Source organism: Zootermopsis nevadensis, unplaced genomic scaffold, assembly GCF_977971745.1.
Source record: "Zootermopsis nevadensis isolate Lab colony 2312 unplaced genomic scaffold, Znev_1.0 Znev_ptg000024l, whole genome shotgun sequence".
In the NCBI taxonomy this organism is placed as follows: domain Eukaryota; kingdom Metazoa; phylum Arthropoda; class Insecta; order Blattodea; family Termopsidae; genus Zootermopsis; species Zootermopsis nevadensis.
The window spans coordinates 18,962,867-18,990,800 of record NW_028259156.1 but is presented as its reverse complement, the minus strand read 5'-3'; the positions used below and the strand labels follow the sequence as shown (position 1 = coordinate 18,990,800).

Below are 27,934 nucleotides of genomic sequence, written 5' to 3'. Positions count from 1 at the left end.
TTAAGATTACTCTCAGGGGCATGCGTCGTACCCTCGAATGACAGATGGGACAGTATCAAAACTTGGTCCAATGGTGGGTTTTGACATAATCTACGGGGTTCTCTTTCCAGTGCACTGGGCACTAAATTACTAAGACAGCTTGTTCATTTGATTTATTAAGAATTCGGTACCCCACATTCTGAATGTTAGGATAATTTTTACCCAGTAAATTAGGCGGGAAAGGATCGTGAAATACGTCACAGTTGCTTCATTCTAAAAAAATTTGAAACATGATAGTCGACAACAATTCGATTTTCCTAAGAAAAAATACAATACATGACGTCACCAGTCGATGTCTCGTCTCATAACTAGTAGTTGTTCTTTTCTACTGTAAACCAGAAAATAGAGCTCAGAAATTGAGATTTGGCAAGAATACGAATGTAATGGAGGACAGTGTGACTTAACATACATCGGAATTATGGGCGTTTAGAAAGAAGTCAGTAAGAAGGAGAAACAGTTATTTACTCTCGTGTGATTATTTAAATACAGAACAATAATAATGGAATGTGTGTGTCGTATTCTAAGAGCGAGTGCTTCAAAGTCATGCAATTCCTGGAGCTCCAGGCTTCGTTATGGCGTAGAATTTCTTTCTTATGACGAAGTCGAAAATAAAATTCGAGCAGCTAAACAACAACAACAACAACAACAACAACAACAACAACAACAAGAAACAGTATTATCTTTACCTCTTTGAAACCGAAGCTCATCCAAGCAATATTCGAAGATTCAGCCCGTACCTCAAAGAAAACATAATGCTTATCCTTTCCAAAGATCAACTTCTTTGAGGAAACAATCCCTGCTAACTATACGGAAAACATAAACATAAAATACGGAGTAATTTATTGTTAAATCAAATGGTAGATACTGTTCACACCGACATTTAAAGGGCTGACACCACACGTGTTTCAAACACAAGTTACATATTTGTACGGGCTCTATATTCTACGTAATGCGACGACATTGTCTGAAAATAAGCCGCTTTCTTCAACGTTCATGAAAGTTTTATTTTAAAATCAAGTTTTATGGTTTATTATGATTACGGATCTGTTAGTTTTGCCTCGCAACTTATAGTGTAGACCCGCAACACCAAATTTAATTGAAATCCGTTGAGCTCTTTCAGGAAAGAAACAGACTGACAGACACGCAGATCCATCGCTTCCTGCATCTTATACTGCAAAATAAAACAAAATCCATCACGAAAAGCTTTTCGCTTCAGTCTTTCTGCTGTAAAAGTGTTGAGCAAGCAAGCGCCAATAGCTACAACCCAGTTAAAATGTTGGGAAAGTTCCCTGCTTTAATACAAAGCTGGATGTAATTACTGTGCGTTCTCCCTTAATCAAGTTCGGCATTTCTTTGTACTCACAAGAGCTTCTTCCAACAGAAATATAGAAAGTCTGTGAACAATAGCGCTGGTTGGACACAGTATCTGCACGGACAAGCGATAAGCTAACACGGAGAGGGTGTTTACAGTAACCCTCGTATCGCGATGACCCAGGGGAGATTTATGGTATCTAAATCCCATCTTCTTATCATGGCGCATGCTATTAATTCAGCAATTCCTCTTTGTTTCACAAAGTAGCTGTTCTATTATGAACTATTATGCCGTAGTAACATTCCAAGGGGAGAATTTGCGTTATGAAACAAAATCATTCAGCGAATATCAGAATATTTATGGCGCCACATGAGAATCACACGACATTCAGACCTGAGGATTGAGACGGTAAATACCTCCGAAACGTCGGTGTACAGTCAGAAGACTTCTTGGCGCAACATCCATGAAGACCACCATTTACATTCACAGCGCAGTGAAAATCTCAGATCAAGTATTAATCCCAAATGTTTTTTTTAAGATTCATTTGATATTGTTTCCAGATGCTTGCCCTTTTTTTCAGATAACTTCAAGTCTCATATTCACTTCGTAAAATCATCACGTAAGTTGTAAAACTCACAGGTCTGTTGTAACTGTCAGTCTCCTGACTTCTAACGTCATGTAGATACAAAAAGAACGATTCGTAGGAACATGCTGCCCCCATCTCCAGAGCTGAGATAGAGTTACTACCTTGAAGAACATCTGCGAAATCTTCACCGCCGTGACAAACTGACATCTCATAAAAGATCTAAGTTATCATTTCGGTATATTTTTATCTTTTCGGTTCCCGACGGTTCCCGAATTTATAACTTGTGTTGGGCAAGGCCGTGGTCTAGGCAACACGGAGTTTTCCTCCGTGGCATCCCAACAATTACTCCATTCACACACAGAAGAAGGCAATGGCAAACCACTTCTGGATCATCTGCCAAGAACGTATATGAACAGGTCCCAGTCCGAGAAAAGGATGGAAGGATCCTGTTCATATGGACCTATCGTCAGACAGAACACTAAAAAAAAATAAAAGACCCACATCCGAACTGGCTTATTTAGAACACAAACCAACGCAGAAAAAAATAAATAGAATTGTATACATTATCAGTACCTATTTTGTACTGTTAGACATAATGGCAGTGATAATACAAACTCCGGCGTGGTTTTATCCTTACGGAAATCTTTGATTGGTTCCTCGAACGTAAGGGTGGAGTCAGCTGTTTGAGACAAGCCAGTGACCTTGCTGTGACCTCCATTCAGAGCCCGTTAATAGCTAGGCATTTCCAGCGTGACTACATGGAACTTGATGCATTATTCCGTAATGGCAAAGTGTTCTGATCTGAAGAACGAAATATCACCCGTGGGTCTTCTGAGAGCCGGCTCTGTCTGCTTCACACCGTTCACAGATATTGTTACTGGCACGTCTAAGCATTTTCGTTGGGGTTCTAAAGTCTAAAAAGCTGAATATGGACATCCACACGTCTTTTGAATCCACAAGACCAACATCAACAGAAATGTACAAAATCGCAGCAGAAGCGACTGAAGAAATACTGGATGAAGCACAAATGAGACCTTTATCTGTGAACGTAGATGCAGGATGTTCCTGCTACAGAAGTCGAAATTACATAGCATACTTCTGAAAATCTATGTCTCTGGAGACGCGAACTGGTGCATTCGGCTTCCAGGTATCTGGGGGTGACATGGCTCACCCTGGCCAAAATTCCGTCAGCCCATCAGTCAGCATTAAAGTAGAGAAGACGAAAGACGACGAGCCAGTAGGAATGTTGAACGGAAAGCCTTTAGACGTCAAAGGGGAAATGGAAAGTGAAAGCATTCGCCGAGTACCAAAAAATATAAGTTAGCAACTTTTCCATTTGTGGTAATACAACGCTAACCAGAATAGTCCTATGAGGACACGACGCGGTTCAAGGACCACCGGCTGATAAAAGTTCTGGCAGAGAGACTGCCGTAAGCTGAGTGTCAACGTTAACAAATGCCTGCTGTTAGCGCATTGATGTCATCGATGTTTATGTCAGACTTTGAGCATTATATAACTTAAATTATTGCAGATTCCACGTACAGGGATTGCCATACTTAGGCATGCTTCAGAAGCGAATCCCAAGGTGCGTACGGCCTTGGGTCGCTCAGAGTCTGGAATCGCAGTGTCGAATCCCGGTCGGGCATACGTGAAAGTTCCGCGTTTCTTGGGGTAATCCCCCAGTCCAAGGACTTCTTCCACGTTGATACTTTGTAGCCTGAGATGACCAGTGTGTCCTAACTTTTACACCGTTCAGTACGCAAAACATTCTCATAATAAATAAGCAGTTTCAGTTCTTCGATAGTTTATTTTAAGAAAAATCCTGATGAGGGGGACGGACTTTTCCATTCTCCATTTAATACATATGTTTAGTGCATTGCATTGTTCTGAACAGAAATTCTAGCTGATCCTTGAGCTACAAGGTTCTGGCAAGCAGTCTTGTCTGTGATGGAAGATCCTTTGTAGCAGATAGAAGTGCAGAATCACCACCATCACGTCGGTGATATCATTCGATCATTGCCAGTGCCAATGTCTTCCCATTCTTAGACATCGACAGTGAACGTCCGAGTAATTACGCGTCCAGGGATGAACAAATCTTGTTGTTCCTCCCGTGATTCACTAAAGGCTGCTTTTGTTCTGTGCTGCACAAACCAAGGTCTACGCTCTGGCCCGATTTGCGTGAGACTGAGTTTTAAAACAGAGCAGCTCTCGTTGCTTGTATACGGATTGTTTGCAAATGTTTTACGTTCCTGGCTCTTTGCAGGACGTGTATAAAACGAACGTACAATGCGAAGTCGTGTTTAAGCTTTAAAACTGATGGGCAACTTCCCGAAGAACTTAGTAGTTCCCAGCTGCAACGTGTTCTAAAGATGGATGTCTTCTGGGATGTTGCGCCGCGTTGTCTGGTAGAAGTTTGTCGACATTTAAGAGGTGCTCCTTGCCGCCTTCATCGGGAGTGTAAGCACCTCTGAAGCGTCGGTAAACTTCTGCGAGACAACGCGGCGCAACATCCCAGAAGACAGCCATCTTTAGAACATGTTTTCTCTACTTCGTACTTAAGTACTTAATCGCCGTGCGCTCAAGTATCACTTGCTGCTTTCTACGGCTGTCCAACCGTTCTCGCAAATGTAATAAATAATATAAGCAGCAATTACACTTTCTAATCCTATCGATTGTCGAAACGATTAGTCCGCTGTTCAATCTGATCGATTCTCATGCTATCACTGAGCGACCTGATTCCAATAACATTTCTTAGTGTTCAGAAAAATTTGTGTGCAGTGTCATTTAAATACAGAGATCGGCTTTTATCTTTTTGAATAGCGAGAGTACTTGGTTTGAGTCCCCAGCCACGATCCACCATATATGATGAAGTTCCGCCTTCCGCTGTCTCACCTCTTCCGCAGGACAGACAAATATTATTGTACAATTTTATTATCTTGTGTTCATAATTTTTTAATCTGAAAATTGTCAATAAAGCCGAGGGGAAGGGCTTGTCCCCTTTTCAGCCGTCACCCACTTATATAGCCCCAAACAAACTTTGCTTCCACTCCTTGTATTGAACCGAACCTTCTCTAGAACTTGAACTGCTTAAGAGCGGTTTATGTGTCACTGTGTCAAAGGTCAACTAGAAAGTGAACATTAGACTCTTAAAATTCATCGGGTCACACAAACAGTTCTGCAACAACACCAACCCCTCTGATATTACAAACAAGACATATCGTTTGCAGATATAACAATCATTTTGCTCCAAATAACCTCAGTGTTTAACACTGTCAGTAAACAAAAATTCCTTTTCCAGCTGCTGGTTAATTCAAATTATTTGCGACGTTTCTTAAATTTTAATAAAATTGTGTTACCAAGTTGTCATGCACGCTACGCCCAGGCCCACGGAAACCAAATAATTCATCTGGTGCGTAACAGTCAACATGGAAAGTATTAATAAAACCAGAAGGCGTATTATATTAGCGCGTAATTTCCATATTTTATATAAAAAAAAAATATCGACTTCCTTCTCGTTGTTCCACGTACTTTTCCGTGGTTCACTGGTCAGGGTCGATCAATGGCCGTCACAATACCAACGGCACTCGATAAGAACGAATAGACACGTTTCTTTCTTCAGTACTGTAACAGCTTGAATTACAAAAAAAAATCTGAGAAGAAACTGTGATTATGTTCCTTATGCAATGCAAGGAGAGCAGACAGACTCCTCAAATATAAATTAACATTTGTGTAACTTAACAGTCTGTACTGCCTAAATTTCCGTTAGCTGGACGTGATCTTTGTAAAGGGAACGAGAAAGATCTATAGAATTTTGGTGGGGAAGTACTTAAAAATGTCAACTTGAAAATCAGTGTATGTGGGAGGGCGGTATTACACTGAATTATAATTACAAACCTTTTCTAAGAACATGTCCTGATTATAATTGGTCCCGAATAGATTACGAAAGCGTCCTTTTGGACAGAAGTGGTACCGAACCTTCAAAATGACCAAACGTATTTGTACTGCCGCCATGTTTGTAACTGTAGCATAGAGAAATATTTATATTAATATTAATGTGCACGGTCTATATTAAATTATGGTTAATAATGTCACCACATCAAACTTCGTCTCGATAATTAAAATACTTCGACAGTTATCGCCATAAAGACAAATATATATTTCGCCTAGAAGGCAGGTTGTCAAAGCGACCATTCTATTAATTTGCTAACATTTCAGTTGTTTATCTGTTTTCTTTTTCTGGGAGCGGATCTTTATAGAAATTACTTTCATGGAGTTTTTAAGAAAGTACGAATGAAAATAATGCCTAATGTGGAAATCAAGCGACTAAATAACAGAAGACCGCAATCACTAAACAGAGAAAACGGAGTGCACTCATGAAGATGTCGACCAGAGAAAGGAGAAACGCTCAGTAGCTCCAGCGTCGACTTGAGATTAAAACTGAATTTGAGTGACCAAAGCTTCCTTACGCGAAGGCAGATGACGTGTCCACAAAAAACGCAATATAATCTGGCAGCATCATTAGGATGTCTGAATCACAGTTGGCGGCACACGGGAACAGAGACTGGGGTCCAGGTGTCGGGAAACTTCATCTCCATGTTTTTTTTCTTAAGAACTGTATGTAAAGTACACACAACATTTTGAATTTGAAACCGAACTGTTGTGTGGATAAGGAATGTCTTAGCGGCTTCATCACGTAAAACACAGCGCCACTCCCAGGGGCCTTGAAGCAAAACGTGAGACTGCAATATAACAGTAATACCGAAAGTAAGTCCTCGGCTTCTCGCGGCGTTGATCGCCGTTAAATCTCATATCGTAAGACGTCAGACGTGCGGTAAAGAAATTGGTAGCGGGACGACGTTTTCTGGTGGCATTCTCATCCCTGATGAAAGCCCATTACAATTGCTCTAGCCCGTCCGTCCTTCTGTACGCATGTAACATTCCGACGGTTAAATGGATTTTAAATAAATCTGGTATTGTAGGGTTTCACTGAAATCTGTCCACGCATTCCAGTTTCGGTTTTAAGAATCGGACAATAATACGCACTTAACACGACTACCAGCCAGCAGTCCGGTACACAGAGGAACGTAGTAGCCCCTGAGGATTCCAGAACGTGCGCCGATGGTTGCTGACCTGACAGAAAACACCCGTGGCACAAGGAAGCCGAGGGACACGCACTTGTTGCGTGTGCGTGTGCTCCAGTTGGCAAGGCAACTGCATTCATTGATATTATTACACTACACACGTACATACTTAGGTAACATACTGCCATGAGCATTGGGTTTTAAGTCAGTGTTTGTTAGAGAGGGAGAGTAAGTGCTGGGTTGAGACCCTGATACCCAGGATTAGCAGGGGGGGGGGGGGGGGGGGGGCAAAGCGTCAGTCAGGACAATGACTCCAGTCTTGATCGACTGATTTACAGTATCATCTTCTTCAAATATAACCTAACTTAATGCAGCCTAAGTGCAGTGACTAGGAGTTCTTCACGTCTGAAAGTCACTGCTTTTAAAAATAAATTCTGCTGTCTGTTTTATTTAAACTGCCTTAATCTACACAAACGAGGCTAGCAGATTCTGCGGAACCCAAGTCAGATGCATCCCGCTGAGCTAAATATTGCTCCCAAAAATTACATTAATAAGTCACTAATTAATTCACTTGCTCATTCACTCCATTGAATAGACTCATTTTGAGAAACTGAGAGTCGCTCAGCTAGTCAAAGAAGGAACACAAAGTGTTCACAATTTTTATTCTGATTCATATTAATTCAGTCCAAACCCTCTCTAACTGTTTCCTTCAGATCCATTTTATTCTCTAATCTACTACTAGGTCTTCCAAGTGTCCGTTCTCTCCAGGCATTGTAACCAATATTTTTGTATTAATTCTCATCTCTTCCAAGAGCTCTACATGTTTTGCCCTCACCATCATCATCTTTGGTTCTAATATCCTACCGACATTTCACCACTCTTGTGTTAAGAAACGCGTTACTTCGTATCGATGTTAGTGATTTCGGATTGTAACGCCGCGTGGATTCACAGCTAGATCCACTTTCAGGGTTTAAAGTGAGCAGTTTGCTTTTTCGCAACGTTGGCGCCTATGACGGTAATACCCAGAAGAAAAACACGGACATCAATAAAGCTCGATTTTAAGTTCCACATTAATTCGGGATTTTGCTACACCGACAAAAAACAAAATTAATTTGGCCTGATAGCTTCAACTGTTATTACTGGGCCCAAACACCGAACAGAATACAGATATTTAGGATACTTTAACAGATATAACATGCGGACGGAGAGACACTTGACACAATCCGTAGACAGAACACGTAAAACATCGTAAAATGTTACGAACATTTCCAGCAAACCATAAAATAAATAAATCGAAATGACGCAAGTAATGAGCGAAAGAAGAATTGTGTCCAGGAACTGAATTAGACACGTGGGGAGGGAGATGAAAAGAAATGTAATGACATTTCTTGGAAGAGCTGAGGAGGTAACCAAGAGATAGCACGACGAGTGTTGGAATGCAGTAGTTGATTGAGACAGGTCTGACTACAGAGAAAACTGGACAGAACGGGTACAGTGAGCGGAGAGAGTTGATCCACAATCAGCGCGAGGAACAGCGTTTGGCTGTCTTCTGGGTTGTCGTACCGTGTAGTCTGGTAGAAGTCTACAGACGTTTCGGAGGAGTTTGCTGCCTCCATCATCAGGGCAACACGATCCTCTGAAGCGTTGGCAAGCAGCCAGAAATACCGCACGGTGCACCAGCCCAGAATATAATCGGTATTCGTTTCACCGCGAAAACGTAAAATCTTACAAATGTTCGAAAACTTTCCGGGAGCTAACTGGTGATGTGCTTTGTAATAAGGTAAAGATGATGGTGACGGAAAGCACCCCTGAAACGTCGGTAAACTTCTGCCAGACCACACGGTTCAACAAACCAGAAGACGCCCATCTTCAACACTTAATGCAGATCTACAGTAATAAATTTCATGGAAATCCGTGCAGTGATTTCGAAGTTATAACAAGCGGGGACACGGACGACATTCCTATCTGCGTTCACTTAACGCAGTCTGAGCTAAGAACATTATGAAATTAATAGCGATGAGTTGTCTTAAGACACAATGCGTGAATTGGTCTGCAAGCGAGACGTGTTGAAACGCTCCTCAGGAAATACCTGCACGCGTACCAACTTTCTCACATTAACACTGAACCTAACCTTCACCTAGAAAAGGCAGGGGAGTGTTATGTAAATACATTGTAGAAAGCTGCAGGCCTGAAGGGGTCTGTACTTGAGGTGGGTGGGGGGGGGGGGTTATGTGACCGATTGAGGGTTTTGCTGGTGGGACGGACTGAATTCTTAAATATTATTTACACGAGCTTCGACTTCAAAGGATAAAGGGCAGTTTCAAATCCGGCACCGATAGTAAAGCAGTGAACGTTGAAACGGTTCCAGTCACTGCAGGCGACACGAGGTCGTGGTTCCCCGTTCTCCAATCGTGACAACGTCTTCTCAGAAACTGGAGCAAATCAATCAACATGTGGACCAACAAGATACGCATCTGTTGATACAAAACACACACCTCTCATTTCGTATCACGCAGACCTTCTAGACTTTCTGCAAGGAACATCGGTGGAATTTGTAGGCCTGCGACCTTCACTGACCTTCATTGCTGAAAGCCTATTCTCTTAAAAATATCATACAAATAGCAAGCTTCTTTATGTACCACGCCACGAAGCTGTATTGGGGAGTGACTGCATAGCTCCACGCATTCGTAACAGTCAACACAATGACTGAACTATCTAGGTCCAATGTAAATTATGTTTGTATTTATTCAGGCCTAAACGTTTACCACACCGTGAAATGTTTAATTGGAAATGTAGATTATATACGACGCGTTCGCTAATGAAGTTGAACGCCACTGTCACTTCCCTGTTCCTGCCTGGTAACGCGTGACTCACCGCCAATCGCTATAAAACTTTTTCAGATACGAGTCAAATATCGCCACATGAAAACATTAAATCAAATTACCTACGTCGTAGTACTTCCTGCCGGGGAGCAGAGAAGGGACATTTACGTTTAACTTCGTCAGTGAACGCACTGAATTTTCACGAGGATCTAAGCAAGAAGTTGCTCTCGCCTCAACCAGGTTTAACGTCGTCCTTTGTTTTGCAGTGTCTGCAGCGTCGCGGCTCTCCTCACCGTCGCAGGCCAAGCCTCAGATGCGGAAAGGAAGAGGCAGTTTGCAGACTTGGAACTTAATGTGACAGGTAACATAACCTAACCTAACATAACCCAACCTAACCTAACATAACCTAACCTAACCCAACCTAACATAACCTAACCTAACCTAACATAACCTAACCTAACCCAACATAACCTAACATAACCTAACATAACCTAACCTAACCCAACCTAACATAACCTAACCTAACATAACCCAACCTAACCTAACCTAACATAACCTAACATAACATAACCCAACCTAACCTAACCTAACATAACCTAACATAACCTAACATAACCTAACCCAACCTAACCTAACATAACCCAACCTAACCTAACATAACCTAACCTAACCCAACCTAACATAACCTAACCTAACCTAACCTAACCCAACATAACCTAACATAACCTAACCCAACCTAACATAACCTAACCTAACCCAACCTAACCTAACATAACCCAACCTAACCTAACCTAACATAACATAACCCAACCTAACCTAACCTAACATAACCTAACATAACATAACCCAACCTAACCTAACCTAACCTAACATAACCTAACCTAACCCGCTGAATTTCTGCTGTGTGCTTTTACCGTCACAGACACACTTCTGAGGTTTGGGGCTGCCGTTCCTGAATCACAGAACTTACGTCTGCCGCAGGATGTCAGTGTCGCAAAACATCAACCACCAACATTCTTAAGTTACAAACCACGAGTCGAAAATTTGAAAGGAACGAGAACTCGTACGTGTCCGCTTTTACAGGAAGGAATAAATAAGAGATAGAAAATGGAATAAGCACAAAGCGTTTAGAATATGGAACTGTCTGCCTCATTTTGGTGTAAGGAAGTAACACATTCATCGGGAACTAATGTACTTAGGCCAATTTGAATTTTAAGTACGCGTACAGCTAACTAACTGATGGCTAACGCGAGGTGATTAGGAAACAGTTCTGTTATTCGTGGGAGCTTAATTGTTACTGTTATTTCCATGGCAACATATAATCTACATATTACAAACATCGGGGGGGGGGGGGGGGGGGGGAACAGTAATTTTTGTACTCACCAATCTCCGAGCGAAACACGAAATAGTTCTTGTCGGACCCTTGTCTGTGTGTCCTGAAACAAATATGGCCGTCTGTACATGCGACGTAGTAAACTCGCTCTTCAAGTTTGCCAGGTATTCTACAGGCACTCCTGGAATTTCACCTAGTAGTTGAAAAGCAAAAGAAAGGGCCGTACTTACTGCAGTCCCCTCTGGGTATTGGCCGGTGTCGAACTGGTAGAAAACTAACCAGTATTTCGGAACAACCTGCCATCTCCATCTTCAGTGTAAATTTTGGCAGTAACATTGCCTTTTCTCAGGTTCTATGAGTGATGGTTCGAATTAACTATAAGGTACAGTTTGTTCACACTATCGTGGCCAATTAAAATTCGTGAGCTGTTAATATTCTTATAGACATTATGATAACTCTTGGAAAATAAAAAAGGAGGCAGCAGGTTTCTACGAAACGTCTGCACTTTTTACTATTTCTACAAGTGCGATACGCATACATTATAAAACTTTGCAGATATTAGATTGTGGAAACATGGAAGGGATGCATTAAACACCCTGTTCCATGCAAGTCAAACCAAGGGCTCTTCCGAAGACGTCAATTGACCCTCGGTAGGTTATTAAGCAACTACTAAACTTGTAATAACTGTGTATTCCTCCTGTGTTTCAGACTACCTGTCGGGTTTACTAGAACACGATCTGCGCATGCGCGTGGGAGCCGCAATACTTGCGGAGAAATATGAGAAGAACCCATACGCAGGGTAAGGCACATGATTTCTGAGCAGATTATTTAACGATGCTGAATTTAGTGCAAAGTTTATTTGGTTGTGAAAAAGGAAATTCTAATTTTCCCCTGTGCCTAAGCACTATGACATAAGCGTGTAGGGGGAGGTGTATTCCCGGCACAGCATCCGGACGGTTATGAGTCCCACGCGGTCTCCTAACCAATAGGACTCTTTCCGCGGGGTTAAAGCGGCTGGAGCTTGAATCTAACCACTCGCCACCATTCTGTGCGGATGCTAAGACTGCGTGGATCTATTTCTTTCAGTCACTTAAATTCCTTCATAGAGTGGTGCATGGACACAGGGGAAAATTTAGAATTAGGATTACCTTAAATGTTTCTTTGATTTTTGAAGTACGGAACGCGTAAAGTGAGGGTTAATCATTATTCATATCCACCAAATACAAGAAAACGCTGAAAGTGGAACGAGGCAGTTTTACTCTGAATTACGTCAGAAAGGAAACAAATTTCTATGGCGAAGAACAATGAAACAGAAACAAATGAAAAGGCTTCGCTGTTCTGAAGGAAAAGACTGCAATGCAAGTAGACATCCCGTGTTTCTCAACTTGTGGTCAATTATGTTGAAACCGGGCTGTGTCGAACGTGTCCTAGGCCAGCACACCGAGATTAAACATTAAAAACAGCGTCACTCAAGTAGTTACTTCGTATGTGTTTGGGGCCACAGCTCGTCTGCAATTTGGCAACTGATTTGGGCCGTATGCTACCCGCAGGCCACGAGTTTGGTACTCTGGCCTATAAAATAGAAAACAAAACCAAGAATACCAAACAAATTGAACACTTCCCAGTTCAGAGAAAGTTCCTTCAAGGGAGACAGTGCTTTTACTACTAGAAATCCCGAAAATGTGCATACGCCACGAATAAGAATGGCGCATGAGCCTAAATCTCAGTGCATTTCTCGCACCAAACCCCAGAAATACAATTTGCGGGGGGAAATGCAGTACAGCTGATTATTAAAGCAAGTGCAACGTGCACTTACTTCAAAATGTTAAACATCGCCAAGATATCGATGTCGGTGTTTCGGGTCGCGACGTCGTGTGGACTTTCTGGCAGATATATAAGAGACTTGAAGGAACATACTTCCTCCATCAGGGCTGAAGATGCGGACAGTATGTTCCTCCAGAACTTTAGTGTCTACCTACCTGTCCACATGACGTTATAACCCAGAACACGAACATCGACATCTTCGCCGTGGGAACCTCAAACCTCATCAGCAATGGACGCCGTTAGTATTACGCGTGAAAAGGAATAAGAATTAGGTATTTCCGTTTTTGTCTCGATACCAGTTGATGGAGCGACGGGAGTGAAAGTTTGTGTCTTGTGGCACACACTTCCCACTTGAAGGTGGACAAGTAAACACCGGCACTTTCCATTTCGCGCAGTTGGCGTATACAAAGCGCCGTCTCTTTGCGTTGTCCTTCTGAGGACAGCCCTTTCTTTCGATTTCTTTCGATTTCTTGTCTTTATTTCCTTGTCGCTCTCTATTTGTTTCGTCACGTGTTTACCTGAGGGGAGGGGGCAAGACAACAATATTAATATGTATGTTAAATAAATGGGATAGGTTAGGTTAGTGGATTCGCTTAGCTAAGAAGAGGGACCAGAGGCCGGTTATTATGAACACACTATTGAAACGTCGAGATCTATAAAAGATGGAGTAATTTCAATATCGAATGCACATTGTTCTTTTGCGAAAATTAGAATAGGGTAAGCATGTAGAGCGGATGCTAAAATAAAATACAAAGACTGTAACAGATCTGAGTAAAGAAAACTTACAAAATAAGATCAACACGAAAATAGAGTGGACCGTAAGTTGATTGCACTGGCTCAAATTGAAGTAATATTCCTCGATATAATATACTTCGCTCTGCCGGGTTCCTCCGTGAATTTAAGATATTGTAGTACATAAAAATCATGACACAACTTTCTGTTAATGGAGGCCTGCGCATTTGAAAATAAGATTTGAGCAACCAAAATGCACCAGATGGAATTCGTAAATCTGCGAGTCGGTGGACAATTCAAGTGTGAAATTCTACGAACAATTCGCCTTACTACTTTACACGGCAGTTACAAGCTGTTGTCACTTCTTTCTTTGTTTAACTGTTGCCCGAATTAAAATCTCATTTTACGGGCATTTCTCAAATAAAATAACGACGCTCCTGAGTTCACATAAACAAGACAGGAAATACAAAGCAAGCTTTTGGGATCATATTTATTACCCCTTTGAAGCCGAAGCTCGTATAAATATTACGTAAGAATTCAGTCCGTACCGCGAAGAAAACACCACACTTTACCATTACAAAGATCAACTGGTTAAACCAACAAACAAAACAAATGAACAGCATGTGTCCGCTCGAAGACTGACGCCGTGCGACCTAACCTAACCCAACCTAACCTAACTTAACCTAACCTAACCAAACCTAACCTAACCCAACCTAACCTAACTTAACCTAACCTAACCAAACCTAACCTAACCCAACCTAACCTAACCTAACTAAGCAAGTTTCGTTGCCGTACCGCTCAGTAATCTGCAACTCCCCGCAAACAGGTTGTGTCCGGATGTCAAAACGATCTGCCCTCCCAGCAAATACCGCAATCTGGATGGGTCCTGCAACAACGTGAGGCACCCCGAATGGGGCACCAGGGGGAGTCCGTTCAGGCGTCTGCTGCAAGCGAGCTACAGTGACGGTGAGTGAGTTCGTTTTAAGCAATGCAAATCAAACGAAATAATGGCAGATGATGAAACACGCCTAATTTGTGCTAATGGTTGTCGTGCTCTTCCCAAAGTTCTTAAAAATAATTTAGTCTATTTATAAACCTTTAAACAACGAGTAAAGGCATTTCACCGGAAGAAATAACTTAATTGCAAAGAGTCGTCCTCACTGCCATTATCAATAGACATTTTTAGCACACGAAAGGAAATTCTGTAATTGTTAAGTGGAAGCTCTGGAGGACAAGGAAACACATTCGAGACACTTGAGGCCGTCTTCTGCTTCAAAAGAATTGTCAGACGAGAAACATATGACGCTTGTTTAAACTGGAGATAACTGTCCACCGTTAAGATAAACGGACAACAGTATGTCGTGCCATACGAATTAGGTAGATACTTTCTTTATTCTCTCCATGGATATTGGTTGTAATCCTTCAAAAAAGATAGAGAAAGGGAGTTTGGGGGGACAGTGGAAGAGACGCAGAAACGGATACTTTCTGCTGTACACATTCAAAGGCCAAAGCTCCCCTAAATAACATTAAAAGTTCAATGAAAATACATTTCACCATTACAATAACTAATTTCCATGTCGGTCTTAGAATGGTTATTTTCCAAAAGGTGCTCTCCTCAAAATGCTCTATGCATTTCTTGTTTCTCTCATTTTCTATGCGGAAGGTAGTTAAATCTTTAAAATCACTGCTCTCAAACAGCAATCGGACTTTTCTCACAGACTACGTTGTTAACAAATGGAACCAACATAAAAATAAGACATCTGACGTTCTGCTTCGTGAGTGCTGGCATATGCAGAGTCCGTGATATTTGAAAACTTTAAAACACCTGTAATTTAACGAAAGGAACATATATACGTATAATTCACGTAGGTTCATCAACCAAACCCCTTTATTACGTTAACATCAGAGCAGAATATTGAGGTCTTCTGTTTGCTTACAAGTGGAAAGACGGACGAAGAAATTAAAGAAGCATTTGAAGGGAAATTTCATATTCCAGACACACACGAGCTACCGTAGACTGTTACAGACCAGAGAAGGTTCTTTCTTCTCTGGCAGTGGTGTTTCAATTTCTGCAGATGTTACAACGCTCATGAAACTGCAAAGTCTGAAAATATGTTTCGCGTCATTTCTTTAAATGTCAACCGTTCTGAAAAAAACTATTCAAATAAATGTTACTCTTTTTCGTACATGTCACTTCCTTTCCAGATCTGCCGTTTGTGATCTTATAAAATCCAATTCGGGCTTCACTTCCAGTAACTGGCCCATTCGTTATAAGATACGAACCCAAATTAAACTTGCCTGACAGATTACACTTTATATCAAATCTAAAACTTCTTGACGATGGTGAGGAGTCAATTGAATAAAAATTTACTTGGATATTATCCATCGTCTAGTAATAAAACGTAAAAAAACGTAAAACGACGTTTCGGAGATGGGGCTCTATCTCCGTCTTCAGGTTCCTACTCAGTTGGGCCCACTAGATAGAGCTAATCCCTATCTATCTAGTGGGCCCAACTGAGTAGGAACCTGAAGACGGAGATAGAGCCCCATCTCCGAAACGTCGTTTTACGTTTTACTACTAGACGATGGATAATATCCAAGTAAATTTTTATTCAGATTACACTTTAGGTCTGTAGAACCAAATCTCATCAAGATCCATTCAATATTATTAGAAATTAAACGTACGGACAGACACAAACTCCCCATAACTCGTTTATTTTTAAGTACTCGGTGCAAATAACATATAAAATAAGACTCTATACCCGTGTCCCTGCATCACGTCTTAAAGGTTTATAGAGATGGTGGACGAACTCCACACATTCTTAACCTTCGTACTACATGGAAGTGGGTGGTGAGTTTCAGGCTCCAGCCGTCTTATCCCCGATACACACTGGACAGAGGCTGCTAAGTTGGCCCCAAAACTGACCTGGTCTTGGATCCCACCCCTGCCGTGGAATTGAACAAAAATCTCTTTCACGACTGAGCGTTTAATGTGGGCCTATTTTAACTTATTTTGCTGAAATTATAAGAGTGACAGGCCCATTGCTTGTGTCAGGAACCACTAAAAGCGTTCACAGAACAAGGATCCTTAAATTTTTCATTCCTCAGATAGGCTACTACATAAAATTATTTTTTCTCGAAATGTAGGCGTTTTCTCCATTCAACCACCTGACACGGCTGGTAGCACGAGAAGAATTCATTACACTAAGTCGCCGTGAAAGCTTCAGATCATACGCCAGTGTAAATCTATTGCTTTCCAAGCCGAGAACTTCCTGTATCCACTTAACTGAGAAGTTTATCACGCATTCGCACTGCTCGGCCCTATCCTGAGCAAGACGAATCCAGCACTAGACTTCCACACTTATTTTATTAAGATCCATTTTAATATCATCCTCCAGTCTGTACCTGCATCCGAAGCGGGTATTTCCCCCTTGGGTTATATTTGTGTTCAAATGGCGTTAAAATTTGCGCTGTTCGAAAATAAAATTCTACGCTGAAAACAAGTTTCTATAAGTAGACTGACCTGTAGGGTAAGTTGACGAACAGACATGTCTGTTCTTTAGCAATACGGAGGCGTTGTACTTACGCCACTAATTGTTAGAGTTACGGTTTCGCCTAAAAAAGTACGCAAGGCAGCTATTACGTCATGGTCACATTTCACGTAATATTGAGGCTATGGGAAATGAAAACGCGATCTGAAAACGTTATTTCCAGTGCTGGATCTTCATGTGTTGATCTTTCAATAGACAAACATGATGGATGGATCTGAAGCCTTACAGAACAGTTCTTCCCTTCTTACACGTAAGTCTGACTGTCCATATAACGAAATGCGGATTTTGTTCCTTATCACGAAAGATATTTGTTGTCCAGAAACAGTCGAATTTCTGCTGTACAGAATTCTGGTGTTGGTATGACTAATGAAAACACATATTTTAAAACTTCAAACCAACTACTTACTGTGTCTGTCAACTGGGAAATAAAAGAGGTCTTAGCCAAATGCTAAAGAAGTGAAGACATTTAGTTCCTAAATTAAGAGTGACCTCGACACATCACAATTTAGTCTATACAGCAGCACATTTTTACACTCCACATATAAAAGGAGAATAGAGAAAATTACGTAACATTTGTGGACTTCAGAGACTATTCGAGGATGATTAAACGAAGAAACGAGGGCCATGAAGCATGATGTGGCGAATCAGAAAAAAATGTCTCAAAAGATATTACGTCTTCTTTAGTCGTAGATGAGAAGATAATACTAAAATGTAAAAAAAAAATCGGAAATAAGTTGTGGAGATAAAGTATAATAACAGGATTTTGTGAACACTGTGATAAACGTTCCTGAAACATGGATGACTTCTTCGACATAATAATAATAATAATAAGAAAGATGAAGTCACGCCAATTAGATCGCCTGTTAATCTTTTAAGTTCGTCTCTCCAAGGTAAGCACGGCTCGGAGTTGTTTTTTAAGTTCTGCAAATTAAAAGTTCCGTTGACAGGAATCTTCCCTCCAGTCGCTTTCAAAAAACCAAATATTTACACAACCTGTGTGTTCTGGCTACTCTCCGAAGTCCCGTTTTCATCAAGACGTTCTCACGATGTTCCTGCCCTTATGCAACCCTACTTAACACTTTCTAATGACCAATCACTTTCTCCGACGTGTTGAAATATTTGGAATTAACTAATTGTTTTCGAATTTCCCTTTCCATTAACATTTATATTGACAATGCTGAAATTATTTATTGTTCATATGATATCACTTTCTCTCGCTAGAAAGCACCACAGGGCACATAACCGGTGAAATGTATCGTAGTTGTATGTGTTTCGTCATATATAGGAAGTCATTTATAACGTACACAATGTAACAAAGTAGAATTTGAGGTTTTCGCGGCGGCGAGTATGAAGATGGCTATCTTCTGTGTTGTACCGCTGTGCAGTCTGGGAGAAGTTTACCAACACCCTGATGATGGAGGCAACAAGAACCTTTGAAACGTTCGTAAACTTCTACCAGACTACGCGGCACGAAAACCCAGAATACAGCCATCTGCAATTAAAGCAAATTAGAGTAAAATCAAGATGGACATTAACTTATGTAAAATAAATAGGACCTGACCATGAACTACACGGAAACTTTGAACTGCGCCTTTATCCGAAGAACATGACTACTATACTCCTATGTTCGGTTGAGGTGTGTCTACCATCTTTTTTTTAATTAGTACTTACCCACTGAAAAGTAAAGTTGTCACGCTATGAAGATAGGAATGGATGAATAGAAGTGGATACAATCAGTACAGTACACCAAAATGTTTGAAAGAGCGCGTTTGTCGAAAGAAATGATCATCCATATTAAGCCTACCCTGCCATCTAGGGTAGAGGTGAAGATGTGCCAAATGAGAATGTGAAGTGTACTGCCATCTGGTATCTATATTCGTAAATGTAACTCAATGCACTATATATATATATATATATATATATATATATATATATATATATATATATATATATATATATATATGCAAACATACGATGTAAATGTAATAAGATTCTAAGAGTAAAATATAATTTAATTATACTTACAGATGAAAATTGTCAACACAGGACTCTGCAAAAGTTTCATAACCTTAATACAATTTCTCGGGCTAGTAACCTTTCGACATGTATCATCACTTGCTGACAGTCTGTACTATTTGTTCAAAAATATTGGCAGATACTCCTCATGTCTTATTCAAAATTAATTTAGTACATACATATTGAAAAGTAAAGTTGTCACGCTATGAAGACAGGAACAAATCAGTAGAAGTAGGTCAAATCAATACACATACACTTGTTGAATTAGACCGTGATAGTTACACCAAAATGTTTGAAAGGGCGCGTTTGTCGAAAGAAGATGAGCATCCAAATTAACCATACCCTGCCATCTAGGGTACAGGTGAAGATATGCCAAATGAGAAAGTGAAGTGTACTGCCATCTGGTATCTATATTCGTAAATGTAACTCAATGCACCGTATATGCAAATATACGATGTAAATGTAATAAGATTCCAAGAGTAAAATATAATTTAATTACACTTACAGATGAAAATTGTCAACACAGGACTCTGCAAAAGTTTCATAACCTTAATACAATTTCTCGGGCTAGTAACCTTTCGACATGTATCATCACTTGCTGACAGTCTGTACTGTTTGTTCAAAAATATTGGCAGATACTCCTCATGTCTTATTCAAAATTAATTTAGTACTTACATATTGAAAAGTAAAGTTGTCACGCTATGAAGACAGGAACAAATAAGTAGAAGTAGCTCAAATCAATACACATACACTTGTTGAATTAGACCATAATAGTTGAAAATGGCGGGATCGTCGAGAAAACACTGCCAATCATATTATGCATGTACTGCGATCTGCCATTGGTCAACTACGATTCAATGAGAATGTGAAGTATCCTGCCATCTGGTACATATATTCGTAAACTTAGTAAACTACGTGTGTAAAATCAATATTTAAATAGAATATAAGTAAAATTAAATTTAATATCACTTCAAGAGGAAAAAAAGAATTCCTCAATCACTGTATGATTATGAGATGTAATCTGCACCTTTTTCTCATCATCCTAATAACATTTGGTGAAGAGTATAAATTATGCAGATTCTCATTATACACTATCATCTAAGGAATGACTAAATAATAAGCAAAATTCAATTAATACCAACTGATCTGTTTCAGGAGTGACTACCCAGAAAGAGTCGCAACAACTACCCTCTCCAGCCAAAGTAACCAAAGAGCTTCACAGCTTGAAGGCACAGCCCCATGAACATGTGACTAACTTCCTTGGAGTGTGGGGACATATGGTGCTGAAGGACTTGGCTTCTACTCTGAACTCAGGTGGGACAATACAAGTCTGTTCATGGTGGAAATCTACCAGACTACACTGTGCAATAACCCAGAGGACAGCAATCTTCTTGTGAAAACCTCAAATCCTACAAGTCTGTTAATGATATGTAGTAATGTAACCCCCACAGTGAGGCATTACTACAGTCAGGATAAAATGCAATGGTTTGTGGTCCTGGAATAAGGGGTCCCAATGACTGGCTCTGTAAGTCATGAATTATAGTGTACATACCCCTATATGACATCATTCCTGAGTCCAATGGAGAACTTTAGAGGATTACAGTTAAAAATCACACATTTATGTTCGTTATTGTAGCCTCCCATCATATTGATGCAGTGGCTTCTGTAATAGGATTGGTTACTCTTACTATATGCTGGCCTGATACAAAGAAAGCACATCATGATATTTGAGGGTATGACTGAAAGTGTTGAACTCTGTGCAGATTCTGTGGACTGCTGTAACTACCAGCACCATGAATGCAACTCTCTCAGAAATGCAGATAGCTGCCACAGCCACATTCGTTCTGCTCCTGTTTTGTCACAGGAATGCCAGTTTGGTTAGTCAAATTTTTATGTTTACATCACTAAAACTGGTTTTAATAGAGGTATTTTCTTCTCATGGCAGTGGAAATGTCAGTTTTGGTCTTCTAGCTTGTGATGCTGTTAGTCTCAAATGTGTTTATGATTTTTTTGAGGATCTCATTGTGTTAAAACCATTAATTTATTACACCAGATTAATTAGTCAGTCAGACACTCATTTATCTTGCTGAATCTTGTTGAGTATTTAGTAACCCCAGACTTCATTAGGAAATTCTGTGGAGCAGAGTTCTTTTCCAGACGCTGCCAGTCACTCATCTGATGATAAAATTCCTCACCTTATGGGGCAACAAGATGCATTATCATGTTCACAGTATTCAAACCATCAACACACTAGTAAGACACCAATGTTCAATTTTCCAGAACACAGGGAACAAATGAACCTGGCAACAGCATTCCTTGATGCATCTGATATCTATGGGAGTACTGAAGATGCTGTAAAGTCACTACGCACTCTGAATGGGGGACGTGTTACCCTAGATGTCTGCTCAAGGTAAGAACTGTAACATAGGGTATATTTCCTTACAAAATATTTATTTATACATAACAGACACATTCACTTGAACCCATCTTACTCCAGCAGTAAGTGATGATGTGCATTGTAAAACTGCAGTAATTTTTATTTATACTTCCTCTTGCCCAGATAATTGAGAGTATATTATTTAGTTCTTGCACATTTTGTGAACATACACAGGTGTCATGAGGCGTCCGGTGTTGGAACACTTTATGCTACATTGCTGAGGGAACACAATCGAGTGGCCATAGAACTGGCATTACTGAACGAGCACTGGGATGATGAGACTCTGTTCCAAGAAGCACGACGCATTATCATAGCACTGATACAACATATAACATACAAAGAGTTCCTGCCAACATTGCTTGGAGAGGTAAGTCACAGCTGTCTTCTGTTATTGTGTTTTAAAAGATGAATTATGGGAAGAAGAAAATAATATATTAGTGTCTGGGAACAGCACTCAGGGAATATTTACACCTAAAATAAATGAAGGGGTAGGGACTTTGAATTTTGTATAACAAGGAGCTCACTTGGTAAACTAGCACATTCCACATCCAAACACTTGTAATCGCACAGCCCTTTCAGATTCAATCTTGAATATAATTTCTAGACAGTAGAAATATGAAGATGATGTAGTAAATATATTTGTCTTTTCCTTTTCATTTTTCTTCCTCTTGTAGCATGTGTGTGATGAGATACAAGCAATTAATATCCTGATCCATAGAAATATGTGTCCACAGTCTGAGAAGTTTAGTTCCCACACAAAGAGATCAGATGGCAACATCACTGGCGCCAGTCACTGTTGAACCTTGATATCTTTTATAAAGGATCTTTGAAGAAAACACAGTCTTTTCTTTTTTTCTGTTGCGGTGGGGAGGGGAGGGGGACAAGAATCCATTCAGTATTATTAGAGATGAAGCATAAGGACAGATGAACAGACAATGGCCTCTCGTTATGCTTTCAGTTTATGTACTTCATGCTGCCAAGTGTCTTGTCTCTTGTCATAATCTTATGTTATCAGTTTTAGAGGTAAATTTCATGTGAAATATTTTGTATTCTAGGGGATATGAGATATGACACTTGATATATGTCAACAGGTTACCACCGAGATGCCAGAACTGAAACTGAAGGACCAGGGCTATTACATGGGATACTCCAGTTCAAACCAAGCAGGGACATTTAATGGTGTTGCTATGTCTGCACTGCAAGTGTTCCTCTCCATGATTCCACCTGAGCTAGTAAGTACAGAGTTGCATATACAGTATGAAATAACATGTGAATTTTGGATGTACAGTGGTACATCTTCCTAGTTTCATAAAACAAACATTTCTAAACAGAATATGTTAAAAAATTACTTACATTGAAAACTACATTGAAGATGCAATCATGGCGGTGGCCTTCACGAATTAAGTTAATTTTTTTTCCATTATCTTAAATTTTTAGTGATGTGAAGTGATCATCTTCTTATGAGTGAGAATACTAGAGAAGTAAGAAATTGGGTTAAGAAGTACAAAAATATTACTGAAACTCAGACAGCAGAAATTAAATTTTTAAGATGTGGCAAGGGATGTATGAGATTAGACATAATGAGAAATGCAGGTATATCAAAGAAACTATAATTTATTAAATGAATGAGCAAGTAGATGATTACTAAAAAAAATTCTTAACATACCTTAACAGAATGCTGTACACACTATCAAATATGGAGAACTTTTCCTTCTGAACAAAATAAGTGCAGCATGTCCTAACCACTTTGAACCTAACCTAAAGTTCTGAGTTTAATATGTAGACATAAGATAGATGGAGAAAGTTATATGATGATAATGATCAGAATTTGTCCTCTTCACATAATGTTAGACTGATCAAATCAAAGAGGATGGATAGGGTATATGTGAAATGAAAAATGAGTATAGGTTATTTCAGAAAATTCGAAAGGAAGATATCATTTGGGAGACCCAGCTGTAGGTGGGAGAATCTTAGAAAAATATATTGTAAAAGTGTGGACTGAATTGTACTGGCTCATGATAGAATCCAATGGCAAGCTTTTCATGTTCCATAAAAACAGGGATTTTTTTTGGCAAAATGGCAATTCGCAAATTACTATTTAGTCAGTGAATACTTACATCAGTCATGTTTCTCTGGTTATTTGCAGGACAACAACACGCACATGGCTGAATACCTGCACATGGTACAGTTAACACTGAGAACCCCAGCACAGCAGCCCAGTCTACACATAGCTCCTGCTCTGAAAGATGGTATGGACTTGCACACTTCTTGTTCCTTTACATTACAGATATTTCACTAACCCGTTTACTGCTTAAATGTTGTATCAACGCAGAATGGCTATGGTCCTGCCCTGCACTAGATTGATATGTTTAAATGTTGTTGAATTTATTATTCTGCCATTACTGTCGGCATATATGGACAGCTATCAGATCAGAAGCTTCTGCTAGATGTCATTCACTTATAAATAATTTTTACTCACACAGTCAAGAATACAGAATTTCTCAAGACACACATGCAAACTGCTATAGTGGTAAACATAACTTGGATATATTCTTAGTTATATATGTTGCAGAGTTTACTAGTGTTTAAGCTTTATGAGACAAACATTTCATGTTACAGGAACAGAAAGAGGAGCACTTCTTGTGCACATTGGACGTGACCATGGGCTACCAAGTTACCAGCACTGGCTGCAAAAATGTAACCATAGCCTCTCACAACCACTCTCTTCCAGTATGAAAAAATTACTGCACAGAATTTACACGTATGTATACATAATAGTGTGGTCAAACTTTATAGTAGGAGGTGATTAATTCAAGAATTCAGAATAATAAATGGCAAGTGGAACAAATTAAGGTATGTGCTAACTCTATTCCGGCAATATCCACTACCTGTGGACACTACTGAATTCTTTATCCTGTAGTACTTCTCTCAGTTTTACAACATTTTGTACTAGAAATGTGCCCCTATGTGGTTTTATAGTCATTAATATTTCATATGAGATTTCATTTTCCAGTATTACTATTATATAGTTTGTGATTGATTTAATGACACTGTCTGTAACTCAGATTACATAATATTGAATGTTAAGATGATTAATGGATTGGAAAGGATATGGCAAGCAGTGATAATGGTTTATTTTAAGACAGTATGCTGACATTTGCCTGGAGGAACTATGGAAAACACAAGAAGCCTCATTGAGGATAACTAATCTCCAGGTCAAGTTTTCATCCTGACACCACCCAGCTGTGACATTCAGTTTTCAGTGTTGTATAATTAAAACTACAGACTTATAGATTGCTAAACATGAAGTATGTATAAGTTTTCTTAGTTTTCTAGTGACATCCAATGTACAATAATGTTACACACTGAAACAGTGCTCATGTTGTTTCAGCAATACAGAGGATGTTGATCTCATTGTGGGAGGCATTTTGGAGACCCCCACGTTTGGTGTGGTACTTGGACCGACATTCACCTGCCTCTTGGTACACCAGTTCATCAGTGTTCGCAACAGTGATAGGTTCTGGTATGAAAATGATATACCTCCATCATCATTTTCACGAGGTAACCATTATCTCACATTGTGTTATCATTTGTTTCTAGTGTCATTGTCATCCATGTGATAAAGCTCCTGCCATGCTTCTCTGCCCTTTCATATGGACCCCTCTGGTCTGTATTACACACTTTCTCTATTATCTTTCACATGCCTTTCTTCACCTAGGCTGTGTGATTGTAAAATTTTGCCATCTTTATGTTTGAAATTCTACTGAAATTCTGGAATTCTACTTACTTTTGTGCATGACATAAATCCAAAACACTTTATCCTCAATTTGACCAAATTTTATTGTAGTATTTTTACTCTCAGACCTTTTGTAATGTCATTGTTTTGGATTCTGTTCATTTATTAATGCTCCATAGCATCACATCTACTATATTCAATCTTCTTATATCGCTCTGCATTCTGATTTCTGTTCCACATGTCAAAATAAGTGAGCAATACATTTTATATAATGAAACTGTAACATTTTCTGAAATTCCACAATCAAAAGGAATTTTTAACAGTGGTAGAGTTTTATTCATTGCAGGCCAAACATTTACACACATATACAGTATAAACTTTTCATTCTCAATGAAACCACAAAATAATTTCCAAATTCTGAGCTTCATATCTTCAACTGTGATATTCCTGACTGAGGCAAATGACAGGCACTGAATTCTAATTTGAACCTTACCGAACCTCATTCAAGGCTCCTGGTACACACAATGTTTGCTTGTTATAGAACAATTGGCAGAGCTGCGCAAGGTGACATTGGCTGGACTGCTGTGCAGTAACGTGCCTGGCCTGGACGAAGTGCAGTCCCAAGTGTTTGTGCAGGAGGACCCCTATCTGTAAGATGCACAACCATAACAAGTGAAACAAATGCTCAAGATTGCAACATATTTTTGTTTATTTAGTGAAAATGTTGGCTGTCATTGTAGAGTTCTGAAACAATGAAAACTGGATTAGAAATTCAGAACATACATAAACTGGGTTTATGTTATATACAGACTAACACATATTTTTAGGTGAATTCACAGCCCTGCAGGGTGTATGTTAAAAATCTCTATGTCTGTCCATCTGAAAGTCTGTATGTAATGATGGAGAAGATCTGAATGGATTTCCACGAGACTTGAAACTGGTTACTTTCATTAAAATTTGTGAATATTGAGGAGATCCCTATCTGGGGAATTCCTCTGCCTTTCGTAAGGATCAATGGTCAAATTCTGGAAAACATTACAATTATTATGCCTTGCATATACTTCCTAACTTTATTATTGTCTGCCTGTCTTCAAGAATATACTACTGCTATTATGGTAGCACTTACATGGTTTATAGAAGCAGCATTGGCCATTCTGTGGCAACAGACAATTTGCTTCACCAAGGTAACAGAAAAATGACTGTTTACAATCTTTTGCAGTATACTGAACAGATTATGTGTTTTAAGGAAGAAAACTGGACAGCAGTTTAAAATCTGTTGTGTTTGGCGAGTAGGGCTTTGATCATCTTGTAAAGGAATATATTAGTATTAAAGCAAACTTATAATTTTTTACTCAAGAAATGTAAGCACATTACAGTGTCAGAAAACAGAAACAGGGAAACAGTTTCTTCGGTTCAGTACTTAACTGAATATAGTGTTTGGTCCACACTGTATATTAATTTGTAATTTTCATGTGGATTTAACATTCTCGCTCTACTTTGTACACAGCAATGTGCGGATTGCCTGTTCATTGCAACCAACCCTTGGCTTGTCTCCATGGCTTGAGAAGGATGTAACAATGAAAATATCAAATGAAATGTTAAGTCAGGCAGTGGAGAAGGCTGAAACTGATGTGAAACTACGCAGACAGCGAGAATATGATCTTTGGGCCAAAAGTAACTAATTTTATTTATAATTGTTGCTTGTGTAATGCTGGTAATAGTAATCAGGTTAGCTCAGTAGTATAGTCTTAGGTTTTTGTTTTGAATTTACTCAGTTTGAATCTTGGACAACTGTACTTCTGATTTGACATGTCCTTCCAAGAAAATGCCAAGATTTTACCATAAATGAGACTGTAATCACTTCCTCCTCTAGACATTCCCAATCAAAACATAGGATTACCGTATAAGAAGAGCAGTCTGGTGGTAATCTTCACCATATTACTGGTTATCACAGTAGTATATAATTTACAAACTAAAACTGAATTTTATGAATAGTCAGCTGTAATTGACCTTCAGAAAATAGTACACTGTGGGCTTGTTCAGTAAATGTTTGTTTCGCACTTTCACTTATAGATGGAGGTGTTGATCCAAAGTCACCCATTGGAACTGCTGCTGCATTCAGCAAAGCGAACAAGCAGGCACTTATGCTGGCCAACACATCCATACTGCTTGAGTACACTTCCCAGGAGCTCATGATCTCTCTTAATAAGTAAGCTACTGCCTGGTGTTTGCTGGACTCTCCAAAGCAACCCTATTCCTTCTTCAAAGCAATATCAGTAAGCTTCATCTGTACATCTGTAACCTTTTTCAGTTTGAGACATCAACATTATACATACTGACTGCTTTCATCAATCTTTGTGTGAAAATGATACCCTATGTTGATAGAGTTTGACTTTCTGTTACTTTCGATGCCAATGTAGTGGCCTGTAAACTTATGCAGTATCTTGAAGTTCTGTACTCCTTGT

At 39.6% G+C, this 27,934-nt stretch overlaps 1 protein-coding gene across 5 annotated transcripts in view; it reads left to right on the top strand.

Annotated features, from left to right (window-relative positions):
* The window catches only part of LOC110835722 (uncharacterized), a 38,113-nt gene that overhangs the window by 840 nt on the left and 9,339 nt on the right, over window positions 1-27,934 (top strand). The window contains exons 2-15 of one of the 5 annotated variants that reach the window (XM_087355171.1): window positions 10,107-10,201; window positions 11,882-11,972; window positions 14,556-14,695; window positions 20,452-20,610; window positions 21,060-21,173; window positions 21,577-21,706; window positions 21,908-22,100; window positions 22,825-22,965; window positions 23,880-23,982; window positions 24,353-24,494; window positions 25,125-25,294; window positions 26,011-26,119; window positions 26,977-27,143; window positions 27,543-27,678. In XM_087355171.1, coding sequence (XP_087211297.1) covers window positions 10,107-10,201; window positions 11,882-11,972; window positions 14,556-14,695; window positions 20,452-20,610; window positions 21,060-21,173; window positions 21,577-21,706; window positions 21,908-22,100; window positions 22,825-22,965; window positions 23,880-23,982; window positions 24,353-24,494; window positions 25,125-25,294; window positions 26,011-26,119; window positions 26,977-27,143; window positions 27,543-27,678 — 1,890 coding nt within the window. Of the gene's footprint in view, window positions 1-10,106; window positions 10,202-11,272; window positions 11,338-11,881; window positions 11,973-14,555; window positions 14,696-20,163; window positions 20,182-20,226; window positions 20,352-20,451; window positions 20,611-20,668; window positions 20,822-21,059; window positions 21,174-21,576; window positions 21,707-21,907; window positions 22,101-22,824; window positions 22,966-23,879; window positions 23,983-24,352; window positions 24,495-25,124; window positions 25,295-26,010; window positions 26,120-26,976; window positions 27,144-27,542; window positions 27,679-27,934 lie in introns of those variants that run through there. The other 4 variants (XM_087355172.1, XM_087355175.1, XM_087355173.1 and 1 more) reach the window with 4 other exon arrangements.